The sequence below is a fragment of the Dromiciops gliroides genome, chromosome 2 (assembly GCF_019393635.1).
Source record: "Dromiciops gliroides isolate mDroGli1 chromosome 2, mDroGli1.pri, whole genome shotgun sequence".
In the NCBI taxonomy this organism is placed as follows: Eukaryota; Metazoa; Chordata; class Mammalia; order Microbiotheria; family Microbiotheriidae; genus Dromiciops; species Dromiciops gliroides.
The window spans coordinates 140083890-140097442 of record NC_057862.1 but is presented as its reverse complement, the minus strand read 5'-3'; the positions used below and the strand labels follow the sequence as shown (position 1 = coordinate 140097442).

Below are 13553 nucleotides of genomic sequence, written 5' to 3'. Positions count from 1 at the left end.
AAAGAACAGCTGCCATGGAGACTCTCGTTCAGAAAGGGGCTGATCTTGACTTCTGATATGGAGCCCCAAGTTTGTTGTTGTTGTTCAGTCATGTCTGACTCTTCCTGATCCCATTTGGGGTTTCCTTGACAAGAATACTGAAGTGGTTTGCCATTTCCTTCTCCAGCTTATTTTACAAATGAGGAAATGAAGGCAAACAGAGTTACATGACTTGCCCAGGGTCACACAAATAGTGTCTGAGGCCGGATTTGAACTCAGGAAGATGTGTCCTGAGGCCCAGTGCTGTATCCACTGTGCCACTTGGCCCCAAGTCTAGGAACTTTCAAAAGGATTTCTTGGCACTAGAAGAATGTCAGCTTCAGGGACCAAAGTGCTAGAGAACTCTGGGAAGGAGACATATTCTCTGTATCAATATTGTCTCTTTTCCCCTAGGTTTATTTGCTTTGCCTTTTCAGGAATGGCTAACAGTTATTAGGCTCAAATTGTACTCATGCCCTTCAGAGAGTTCTGCCAGCTTTGGAAGAGACCTAATTAATGAGTCTAAGATAGAGACAGAGGAAGGATAGGCTGCTACTACCTGTGCTCTGCAATATCTCTGGAGTATAGCATCCTAGATCTTGGACTGGAAGGATCCCCAGAGTAAATCTAGTCTGATACTTTCATTTAATTTATGGAGAAACTGAGGTCAGGGTGGTTAAGTGATTTCCCGGAGGTCATAGAAGCAGTCATGTGTAAGAGGTAGAGTTTGAGCCCAGGACTTCTGATTGTAGAGTCATTGTTCTCTCCATTCTACCATAGTGGTTCCGCATCTTAGACTCACAATTGGGAGACATCCCAAGGCATATCCAATCCAATGCAGACTTGAACAGGAATCCTCCCTACAAGATCCCAGATGGCACTTAGCCATTACTTGAAGGTCTCTAACCACCTGAGGCAGCTCATTTTATATTAGGAAATCATTCATTGTTAGGAAGTTTCCTCTTATATTGAGGAAATTGCTTCTTTTCATCTTCTTCCCACTGTTCCTACTTCAGCCCTCAGTAGTCAAGTAAAACAAGTTTGGTCAACAGTCAATAGTCAAGATATCAAGAAGCTGGGATTTCATCTGCACGGGAATTCCCTTTATCACACACAGATTATAATGCTTTCTATAACTTACTATGTAGTCTTAGAGTTGTCTGAAGCTTAAAGAGGTCACATGATTTTAACTTAAAATCTTTATTAAGGGCAGCTAGGTGGCGCAGTGGATAGAGCACCGGACCTGAAGTCCGGAGGACCTGAGTTCAAATCCGGCCTCAGACACTTAACACTCACTAGCTGTGTGACCCTAGGCAAGTCACTGAACCCACATTGCCTCACCAAAAAACAAAAATCCAATTGTTCCTGCCCTCCAGGAGCCTAGATTCTGCTCTGGGGACAATATGTACATGGAGAAGTAAAGAAAAAGTTTATGCAGCAGGGATAATCAGGGGAACCCAAACTGATTCATTGAACTGGAGCTGAATGTGCCCACTGGCCCTTTGCTGAGGAAACATATTCCTTGCTAGGAGCACACAGTGAATGAACTCCTCCGATTGTTTCAAAATAACTGAAGCTGAATTGAAGATGTTTGTTCACTGAGTGTTAAGGGGGACAGGTTCTTGCTGAGAAACCCATTGAGCCCTCTGTGATCTTTAAAAGCAAAACACTCCTTGGTTACTGTTCTAGTCCAGTGAATAATTTACAAATTCCTTGGAAAACCCTTGTTATATATACACAAAGAAAACACAGAGTCATTTTCTGGAGAGACTGAGGGGAAAGGAAGAGCCACAAATGATGCAGTGACTTAGATGTGTACATGGAACATGCAAGTGGGTCATTTGGGCTGGAACACAGAGCATGTATGTGAGAGTTATAAAGTAGATGTCTGGAAAAGTAGGCTGGAACCAGGTTGGGAAGGACTTTAAATGCCCAATGAAGAAGTTTGTATTTTACTTTTAAGGCAGTAGGGAGATATTCCTGATTCTTTAGTGGGGAGTATCATGATCAGACCTGTATTTTAGGATCATCAACTTGGCAACTAGGGGAAAGGTGGATTGAAGGGAGATTTAGGAGTCTGTTATGATAATGTAGATGAAAAGGTAATAAGGGCTTGAACTAGATTGTGGACTGTGCTAGAGAAAAAGGGACAGACGGGAGAGGTGTGGAAGAATAGAGAAGACTTGGCCACTCAGTGGATGGAGAGACTGAGGGAAAAGGGGGAGCCACAAATGATGCAGAGGTTGTACTAGGTCACCCAGGAGGCTAGAGGGACGAGAATGTCCTCAGCACGAATAGGCAATTGGAAGGTGGAGGTCATTGCAGTACAGTTGGGTGAATTCCTCCAGCAGTGCTCAGAGGCATTCATGTGTAAACAGAGAAGTATGGCAACTCAGGGCTGGGATTTAGTAAGGCAAGAGCAATACTAGGACAAGGAAACAATGGAGCCAGTGGTTTAGTGGAAAAGATAAGCCCTCTTTTGGATCTGCTCAAATTGAGATGCCCATGGGAGATCCAGGTAGAGATATCTGGCAGTCAGTTGAAGATGCTGAAGTGAAACCCAGGAGAAGAATGAAGGCTGCATTTGTAGATTTGGGAGTCACTGGTTTAGAGATGATAGTTGAACCCATGGGAGATGATGAAAGAGGGAGAAAGGAGAAGAGAGACAAGGGAAGAAGTTTCAGGAGATGATCCTGCAAAGGATACTGAGGAGGAGCAGTGAGACAGGAGCAGAAACAAGAACAAATATAAAGGAGATGATATGATCAACCATGTCAAATGCTGCAGTGGTGTCAAGAAGAATGAGGATCGGGGCAGCTAGGTGGCGCAGTGGATAGAGCACTGGCCCTGGAGTCAGGAGTACCTGAGTTCAGATCCGGCCTCAGACACTTAACACTTACTGGCTGTGTGACCCTCGGCAAGTCACTTAACCCCAATTGCCTCACTAAAAAAAAAAAAAAAGAAGAAGAAGAAGAAGAATGAGGATTAAGAAAGAACCACTGGTGACAGTGGGGTGAGAGTTTCAGTGGTGGGGTCAGAAGTCAGATTGCAAGGGGTTGAGAAAGTAAGTGCCAAGTGAGGAAGTGGAAGCAGTGATTGTAGAAAGCTTCTTCTTTGACTCTAGCTGTGAAAAGGAGCAGAGAAAGAGAGAAGACAATAGTTTTGGTGGCAATAGAGGTAAGAGGAGGGTTTTTACAGATGAAACTGATCTTGCCATATGTGTAGGTAGCTGGGAAGGAGCTGGTAATTAAGGAAAGAATGAAGATTAGAGAGAAAAAGTGGTTGACTGATGGGACAAAGTCATGGACAGGGCAATATGGGAGGGGATGGGATCAAGGGCCCAAGTAAAGAGCTTGGCATTGGAAAGAAGGGCTACCTCTTGCTTAGAGATTAGAACAAAAAGCTCACAATGGGTGGTCTTTATTTTTAACTAATTAACCAACAATTATTTTTTAAATCAGTAAACATTTCTGTGCCAGGCACTGTGCTAAGGATGCCTAATATATGCTAGGTATTGTGCTAAGTACTAAGAATAAAAGTAGAAAGAATAAAACAATCCCTCCTTACATTCTAATAGGGAAGATAAATACAGTACATATAAAAGTGTGTGCAGCAAAAATATATAGTTAATAAGTATACATATACAGAAAAAAATAAATCCAAATTAGTTTGGGAAGGGGAAGGCATTAGCAGTTGGGTATCATGAAAGGCTTCATGCAGAAGATGGGGTGTGAGTGGACTCTGAGGTGTAAGAAAGGAGAGCATTTGAAGCATGGGGGACCAGCCAGAGCCAGAGCACACAGGTAGGAGGAGATGAAGGGCCATGAACAGAGTAAAGACAGAAGGCCGGTTTCGTCATTATGGCCTTTATTTTCTTGGCAAAGTAGGAGAAAAGGTTTTCTGCTGAAGGGAAAGGAAATAGGGCTCCTATAGGTGGTTTTAGAGGGAAACAGGAGGTTTTGAACAACCATGGAGGGAAATGAGGTGCAGTGAATTAGCAAATAATAAAATCATTGCCTTGTAGCAATTGCTCAGTAGAAGTGATGAAATGGATAAATGGCGTGGTTGGAGATTTTAACAGTGCAAAAAATCAGTTAAGAAGGACTGAGATGGAGACTGACATGAAGAGAGGAGGTTGTGGTCTGAGAGAGGAATTTCAGAGTACTAGATCTCAGGGAAGTAGAGCACTTACAGGTGATGGTGTCTAGCTGAGGAAGGGGGAGTGAAGGTGCAGATCACGGGAATTGTGGAGGTTGATAAATGGGAGGCTAGAGGGGAAATCATCATGTATATCGAAGTCCTCACTTTTAGGACAGAGGCTAAGGCAATTGATACTGAATGGAGAGATCCTCAAAGTGGGGAATGATGCTGACTGATAGTGATATCCAGTATTGGGGAGGGTCATCAGGGATATAGTGTTTTCTAGGGGAAGTCAAGAGTACAAGAGGATGAGGTGTAAGACAAAAGAACATTTGTTGTAGAAAGAAAAGAGGTTTTGGACTTTGGAGGGAAAAAGACCTGCGAAGAATAGGGATGAGAAATTGAGGAGGGATAACAGGGAAGAGGAGTCACAACCTAGTCAGCCTGTGACTCAATCACAGAGTTTCGGAAAGGAGATAGAGGAAAGTTGCTAGCTTCAGCAAGGCTGAAAAAAGCAAAAGCAGTTCTGCCTTAGGCCCTGGCTGGTAAGGGGAGGTAGAGTCAACATGGGATGTCTACCCCAGGTTCCAGCTTGATGGTCATACAGCTAAGAAGGATCAGGTGCAGAAAGTGAACCCAGGTCTTCTTGACTTCAATCCTGAACCCTATCTACTGGGTAATGCTGTCTTGTTATGTATGATAGTCCTTCCAATAACTGAAGACAACTTCTATCCCTTCCCCAGACCCCAACTTGAGTCTTCCTTTCTCCAGGTTCAATATTTCCTAACCTCATATTGCATGATTTCAGGTGTTCTCAAGCCATTGACTACTGTATACATTCCTGCTTGTCCATGTCCTTTCTGAAATGTGTTACTTTAGTAGAATTCTACAGATGCTGGGGCCTAATTCTACCCTTTACAACAACATAGAACAAGTCTACTTCTTTTCTCTATTGCAGCCATTTGAATAACTGAAGACAGCTTTCACATTTCCTCTGTCTTCTTCTCTGGAATCATTAGTTCAGTTTCTCACCTTAGGATGGTATGTGAATCAAGGATGCCTGATGAGATAATCGATGAAGATCCTTCCCTTCAAGTGTAATAATTTGATGAGTAAATCATAGTATTATACAAGTGGAGGAGACCTTTTAGAGGTCATTTAATACAATCCCCTCAAAAAAACCACAAAACAATACAATCCCCTCATTTTATAGATGACAAAATTGTGGCTGAGAGGAATGACTTGGTCAAGGTCACAGGGACAGCAAGAGGTAGAGTCAGAATCTGAACTCAGGGCCTCTGACTCCTATAAGTGCAACATTCTCTTTTTTTTTTTTTTTTTTTTTTTTTTTTTTTTGCAGAGTGGTGGAAGTAAAAAAAAAGGCAAACCCATATTTAGTGTAAGGCTCTTGACAATCATCAATCTCCAACCTACTTTTCTACCCTTCATATACTCTTTTGTTCCAACCAAATTGGACTAATGGCTCATCCTGAAATAATCTCATGGAATATGTTAAAAGAGAATAACATTTAACAGACTTTCCTAGTTAAAAATAAATTTTTAATGTTTCATTAATGTTCTTTTTTTATAACATTGCTACTTCCCAATGACTTCCCCCAACCCCCTAGGTCGACACTTTGTAGTAAATAATTATAATCAAGCAAAACAAACCAACGTATTGGACACATCTGAAAACATATGCCTCATTCTGCACCTCTCTGCCAAGACATGGTAGGCATGCCACTGTAGCCTCCAAAGTCATGATTGGTCTTCACATTGATTAGAAGTTTGAAGTCCATTCATTTTGTTTTCCTTCATAGTATTGTCACCATCATACACATTTTTCTCCTGATTCTGCTTACTTTGCTTCACATCAGTTCATACAAGTTTTCCTAATTTCTCTGTTTCCTCATATTTGTTATTTCTTATGGTGAAATACTACTATTACCATAACTTGTTCAGTCAATTATAGGCATCCACTTTGTTTCATGTTCTTTGCTGACACGCACAAAAAATGCTGCTATAAAGATTTTAGTATATATGGACATTTTCCCTCTAACCTCTTTGAGTTTTAGGCTTGCTTGTGGTATCATTGGGTCAAAGTACTCATAGAGTTTCACAGCTTTTTAGTTATAATTCCAAATTGGTTGTACCACTTCAGAACTACAGCAACAATGCATTGTTGTAACCCCCCCCATGCCCCTTTTAATATTGGTTATTTTCATCTTTTGGTTTCTTTGATGGGTGTGAGGTAAAGCCTTGGAATTGTTTTGATTAGCATTTCTCAAACAGAAATTCCTGGAGCATCCCTAATGAAGAAAAATGGCAATAAGACCCAAAGGGGAAATCCTTTGGTTGTTTCTGAGGTGTTCTGGACCCTTGGGATAGGGTGGGGCAACTAGGATTGCCTGGAGAACTACTAGCCTCTAGGACCATTTAAGATAACAACTCTTAGGAGAGTCACACCATAGGCCTTAACAGTCATTGATACCTCAGTGGAAAAGAGTTTATCTGACTCTCTACTTTTTGGACTTTTTTTCTTTTTAAGAGGGAAGAATAGCATCAAGCTTAGCATCTACTTAGCAAGAATCGGTTACACTAAGAAAGTAACAGATAGAATGCTCTATCCCACCCCCTTTTTGCACCCTAGGTGAGCATTTTCTTCCAGCTCAATCCTGTCCTGCTTCCTCATGCAGTGATTCCTTCCCTAGCATTGATTGGTTTTGGCAGACTCTCACCCCACTGAATGGAATGGAGAGAAATTTTCATTCCACATGTTGGAGGTACAGAATTACTAATTATGGCTTCTGTTGTGGCTGCTAAGGCAGTAACTTTCTATTTGATGCTTGTAACCAAGTATTTTGCTTATCTAGAATGATCTATGTACACGAATGACAGTAACTTACTGGTGAGTAACAATCTAGTCAATCTCAGAACACAAATTGAAATGGAACATTTAGGCAAGGGATACTACACATAATAGGTGTATAATAAATGTTTGTAGAATTGAATTGAAGGTATTGATTTTTTTTAGGGGGGTCTCTTTATTCAAGTTATCATTAATTCATTAATTTTTCCCATTGTGTCTCTGATCTCTTTACCTATGTTGACTTATGTGTAGCATCCAGGACCCCATGTTCCTCAAAAATCATTCTCTTGGCATGGTACTTGCGAGTCATATTAATCATTACTCCCTCTGGTTAGATTTGCAGCCTCATGAGAGGGGGAATAGCAGAACGAGGAGGAGTCAGAGTTGGACATCGTATTATTGAAATCAATGGGCAAAGTGTCGTGGCCACAGCTCATGAGAAGATAGTTCAAGCTCTGTCTAATTCAGTAGGAGAGGTAAGAGTGTCCATTATTTTCTCCTGATTTCAAAGTCTCATTCACAACCAATGAACTTTACATTAGTGTTGTCTAGTGAATGGTTTCCGTTCATAATGTGTAATGTTGTCCCTATGAATTTCTATGGATCCCTGAGTCTTTTCCAGAAGAGATTTGCCTTTCCCAAGATGAGTTTCACTTAATATATCAACTCTGAGACTATCAGTGCCAAGAAGTCAATTTGCTTCTTTCTGTTGGGAGTTTTCCTCTTTGCACCTAAGCTGAGCTTGTACTACTTAGAAGGCAGTATAGTTTCAATCAGACTGAGGAGTATTAGTAGTTTCTCACAGATAATGAGTGAATTTACCATGGGATTGCAGAATTATAATACCAACTAGGCTATTGCATTATATCTTTATTTCATTTGATTGGTGAAAATGTTATTTCTATTGATGTAAGGGACCAAAGGCCTGTACTATGCATGCTGTTGCAAAGGATGGAGCTGCTACTTAAATATTTTAAGAATCTGATTTAGACTCAAGCAGGATCTCGGAGTCCTTCATTGGGAGGTAACAAACAGGCCTTTCACAACTCTAAACCACCTGGGCAAGCCTTAGTTCCTAGGAAGAAGGTGGGCTTAGGTATGATTTGAGTCATTCTGTTCAGCCTGCAGGCTGGCACAAAGCCCAAATTCATCTTACTTGCCCCTTGCTGTGGACATCTGGATCATTTTCTACTTGCAGACTTACCCTCCTTCCCCTTTCCATTCTGCCTTCTGACTCAGCTGCTGGGATATAGCATTAGAGCTCTTGATAGGTAGCATTTCTTATTGCCTTTGCATTCCATTGAAATACTCAGGTACCTCTGGGATGAGAGGGGAGGAAGGGTTGTTGGCATTTGCTGGAAGCATCATTTCAAGGAAGGAAGGAGAGCAAGGGTAAGATGTCATGAAGCCTCCTTTTACAAATGGTTTCAAAAAGGAAACAATGTGATTTTCCTAAGTGGAATTGTTGACATGTCAGCCCCCTTTGGAGTGATCAACCTCACAGAGATGAAAAAAATCAATTGAGTAGCATAGGACTGGGAGCAATGAAAAATGTTTCAGAGTTTTTAGTCCTGAGATGAATTGATATTCAAAGAGGTGAGAACGCAGACTGATGGGTTTTATAATCCTTTCATCTTGTGGGGTTTCTCAGGCTTGACTGGGGATGGGTGAGGAGATTAAAGTGTCTGTCTCTATTTTTCATCATTCCTAAACATGTTTAAAAATTAGTGACTGATAAACAGGACTTGAGGTTTTGATGGGCCCTGTGGGTGAATGAATGTACAAGGAAAAAAGATTATTGAGCTTATGGAGAAGGTAAAATCAAAGATGATCCTATCAAAATATTCCTTATTGCAGTGTGCCAATTTGAAAAAAATATCTTTTGCTAACTGTGATTTATTTGTTCATATATCTGTCAAAAGTGGTTAAATCAGTTTCTCTAGCTTGATGTACAAAGGACCAATGCTTTGGCTTCAATCCAGTTAGAGAAAAAATCAAGTTCAAGGCCGTAAGCTATATGCTTATCCTGGCCAGCCATCTTGCATATGTGTCATTAGTCACAAGGGGGAAGGGAGAGAAGAGGGGTTGGGCAGCTTAGCAAAGTCAATCACAGATTCTGAAAAAATAGCTCAGTGTCCTTTTGATGATAGATCAATAACATCTTCAAATATTAAGGCTGATAAAATATATAAAAGTATAGGGTATTATATACTTTTGTAATTATGTATTTTTAGTTTTAACATTTACATTTCCCAATAAAATATTTTTTGAGCTGCAAGAAGCTTAAAAATACATGTATGTGTGTATACACACACACACACACACACAATATTCTCCTTATTGAGAATATGGAGGTGAAGAAAATTAATGAGCCTATGGAATGACCCAAGACTGCTTAGGAAATGGGAATGGACTATGTAGGGTTTATGACCTAATTTTATTGCTCATTGAACTAGTCCCAGAATTTCAGAGAGAGAAGGAAGCACCTTTGGAGGCCAGTAATTCAATGTGTGACTAAGAAGGATTCCTTCTACAGTATCCCTGACCAATAGCCATCTAACACTAAGCAAAATAATCCATGTTATAATCCTTCAGATCCTTAAAGATTGTGATTATATTATCTTGTCTTCTCTGGGTTAAATATTCCATGTTCCTTTCATTGATTCTTGTTTTACAGTCCCAGGACCCTTAACTAAGTTGAATGGTTTCCTTTTGACACATTCCAGCTTGTCAATGCCTTCTTAAAACCAAGCTGCCCAATACTGAAAACACTATTCCAAATATGGCCTAATCAGAGAAGTAAAGAGCAAGCTAATTTCCCCCCTTGTTCTAGACTTATACCTCTTATAATGCAGCCTAAGAATTGAATTGGTTTTTTTAGTTGCCATGTCACACTGTTTACTCATATTGAGACTGTTGATCTTGCAGTCCACCAAGTATATGTTTGACAGTGTTTCTCTGGGTTGGGATCAAAGAGAGCTCCTGAAATTTTTAAAAATCAGGCATTTCCTAAATCAAAGGCCTATTCCCCAGAATGGAAAGGGACCATTTCCCAGAAGAGTTATTGCAGGAATAGGGATGGCTATGATACACACATCCCTTCTTACTGCCATCGGAACCTTGTAGGATAGCCTTTTCCTTATCTATAGTCTTGGAAGTAACCTAGAATGCTAAGCTGCTGTGTTCTTTTGGGTCTTTTGGCTGGGTGTGAGAGAGGAATTTGAGAGTGAGCTACAGTACTAGCTTGATAAGTGCCTCACCTTGACACTAACTAGTCTTCCAAACTGAATCCTATGTTCCCTATACTTAAACAGGGGAAATGCCAGGTGGTTTGAATTTGGCCTTGCATGCATTTAAATGCTGTCCTTCAACATTGCTAATTGCCAATGTGGGTTTTCCACTGAATTCTTTCTCTCTTCTGCTTTATGTAGTAAATAAATCAATTTCTTCTGAAAGCTATTTAACTACTATGTTATCCAGAAACTGTTTTTTGAGTAATTCCAGAGCAGTTAAAAGCAGAAGTTATGGGAAGGAGCAATTACTTCTAGACTGCTCTGCTCCTTCTCAAACAGATACATCTGTGCTGTTGCTTCTCTCTTCAACCATCTTAAGAGGGGTAGAATTCTCTTCTGTGTAAAAAAAAAAAGTCATTGCTGTCTCAGCAGCCAATCAACTTAGAATTTATTTTTCCTGGGTTTTTTTTTTTTCCTAATTAAGGTGTGATGTGGTTAGATCACTTTTGAGTTTTTAATTTCAATTCCAGAGAGTCCACATGAGTCTGCTCCACTTTATCCCCAGTATATTGCTTCATCTGGGAATTCCTAAACATCTTTTACTCCCCTAAATGTGTTCCATTCTTTTCTAATCCTCCCTTTAATCTCCCTACACTTTTCATGATACATAAAACAATAATCTCAACAGTATGATGGATGAATTTCCTGGTCTACAACAGGATGACTTGTATGTAGACATGACAACTACAGAATTGTTTAGAGTTGACATCTTTGTGATTACAAAGGGATCCCCATTATCTGTAATTTATTCTTTTTTTGTTATCAGTAGACAATGAACAAGAGAATGTATGACTGTTGTATTGCAAATAATTTCTGTTAAAAATGGAAATCATAGCTAATATTAGAAATGCTATTAGTGAAGTGACCTTGAAAAAAAAAGGTGGTAATTGAACACCTGTAATTAATTACATAAATAACCAATCAAATAAACATTTTTTTTTCTAAGCAAAAATCCTGGTTTTTATTATTGATAGATATCACATGTAAAATTTCTCTTTTGGGATGGCTAGGTGGCAAAGTGGATAAAGCATTGGCCCTGGATTCAAGAGTACCTGAGTTCAAATCCGACCTCAGACACTTGACACTTACTAGCTGTGTGACCCTGGGCAAGTCACTTAGCCCCCATTGCCCCGCAAAAAAAAAAATTCTCTTTTAATTTCATTTTGTTCAACACATTTATATTGTACCAGAGATATACAAATTATGAATAAGAAAATTCTTTTCCTTGTAGTACTTATAATTACTAGGGAGGATAAGTAACCACATACTATCTTATTTTTTGTAATATAGTTAAATGGATAAGACTCATAAAGAAAAGCACAAAATAGTTTAGGGAAAGAAAAATTATCTGTAAGAGACAGATTTAGGGGTGATGCCTGGAAAATCACCCTAACAAATAGGGCTCTCAAAAAATGTAAAGGAATATCTTGGGAGGTATAGTGGGTTTCCCCTTCACTGGAGTAAACCTAGATAACTGTTTGTTACATATGTTATAGAAGGATTCTTGCTCTGCTATGGGTTGAACTAGATGTTTCCTTCTAATGCTGAGATTCTGTTAAAAAAAAATAATGTTAGTGGAGAGAGTCCAGAGATTAGGAACATGGGATGACGGGGAGGTACAATCAAGAGTACAGGTTGAAGAGTCAAATATGTGGAAAAGCAAAGTAGGAGCTAAGTTCATCTATTGACTGATCATATGGTTCTAGGTAGGTCAATAATGAAGAAGTGAAGACACAGTAGGAGGAAGAACCTGGGATCAGGACCAAGAGGAATAGAAATGAGGGTGTAGGTGACAAATCTGAGTTTGAAATCTTCACAATAGAGCAGTCCTGCATGATGAGGTGATAAGATGTGGCCTTGATGGTGGGCACTTCAAATGGTAAGATGTTGGAGGTTTTTGGAGTTGAGGACAAGGAGATAGATATGGAGAAACTGTTATTCATATGATATCATATAAGGGTCACCAGTATGTCAAGGAAAAGTGCCATGAAGAAAACTGGATCATGTTGAAGAAAGTGAGAGATGACCTGGAGCTTGGGAGAGCAAAGTGAGAAGTATGAAAGGAGGCAAAAAAGTTGATTTGAAATGTCACTGGGGATAAAGAAATGAGCTGCTTGCTCATTCATACTGGCTCAAAGTACTAGGGAGGTAATGAATGGCTTGGTTACCTTTGGAGAGGGTTACCAAAAAAAAAAAAAGTTAAGGACTAGAAGAATTTGTTCACTACAGAAACTGGGGCACACAAAACTCTGTGAAGGCCTAAGGTTTGGGGAGAGGGTAGGTGGGGCTCAGTGAAGGTAAGGATGAGTTTGTAGAATATCATAGCTGGGAGGAGAGCCTCCAGTAACAAGGATGAAAGTAGGGGGTTGAGACACACCTTGTGAATATCAAATATCAACCCCCCATTCCTGTTTGATGGTTCTTTTTTATATATCATGAGAAAACTTTTCTTTAAGAATAAAGTGGCAACCCAGGAGATGAAAATAACCTGTTCCTTCTATACTATTTTCTGTTCTCAATATATCAATTTGCTTACTAGGTTAAGATTTACTAGAGCATAATTACTTTCTCTTTGAGTAGTTAATTCCAAAAATAAGCAAGCCCATTGTTTGCTGGTTGGAGTAGGGAAACACAGAGAGGTATGTTGGGACTTGTGTCTCCTTTCCTGAGCAAGCACCTAGAGAGATCTTGTTCTTGAAAACACCTTTTTGTTTCCCTTTTCATCAAATCAAACAAACACATTTCAGATTTCTTTGGGGAACTCCACTACTGCACCAGCATCTTCTCAAGTGAAAAACTAAATTGTAGTCAAAATTAAAAATCAAATGTTTCAATTCCCCAGGATCAACTTGTGCTGAAAGGGAGGAAAAGGCACTTAGTGGTATATATAAAACCATAAAGCATCAGGGATAGGAAAAATTTAATCACCTGAAACACCATAAAATGTATTCTAAATCACCTTCTGCATTGGTTAAATCATATTTTTTCTTTTTCAAGCACTCTCAAAGACATACACTTTAAGCAAAAAGCTCTCAGTGAAACCATTAATAATCCCCTCCCCCCTTGAAGGATGGAAGGAATTTTCACATCTAGCTACATGCTGAATTATTTGTTCTCAATTGATTTACTTCTCAGGTCTGGGATATTGGAAAGGGGGAAATAGGGGCTTCCCAAGGCAATGGGACAGATTGCACTAAGCTCTGCTACAAATCCATTTCTCTTAAACTTCCTTT

General features: G+C 39.7%; 1 protein-coding gene across 4 annotated transcripts in view; it reads left to right on the top strand.

Moving 5' to 3' along the window:
* The window catches only part of APBA2 (amyloid beta precursor protein binding family A member 2), a 373381-nt gene that overhangs the window by 357927 nt on the left and 1901 nt on the right, over positions 1-13553 (top strand). For all 4 annotated transcript variants that reach the window (XM_043987875.1, XM_043987872.1, XM_043987873.1 and 1 more), the window contains one exon: positions 7363-7503. In XM_043987875.1, coding sequence (XP_043843810.1) covers positions 7363-7503 — 141 coding nt within the window. The remainder of the gene's footprint in view (positions 1-7362; positions 7504-13553) is intronic.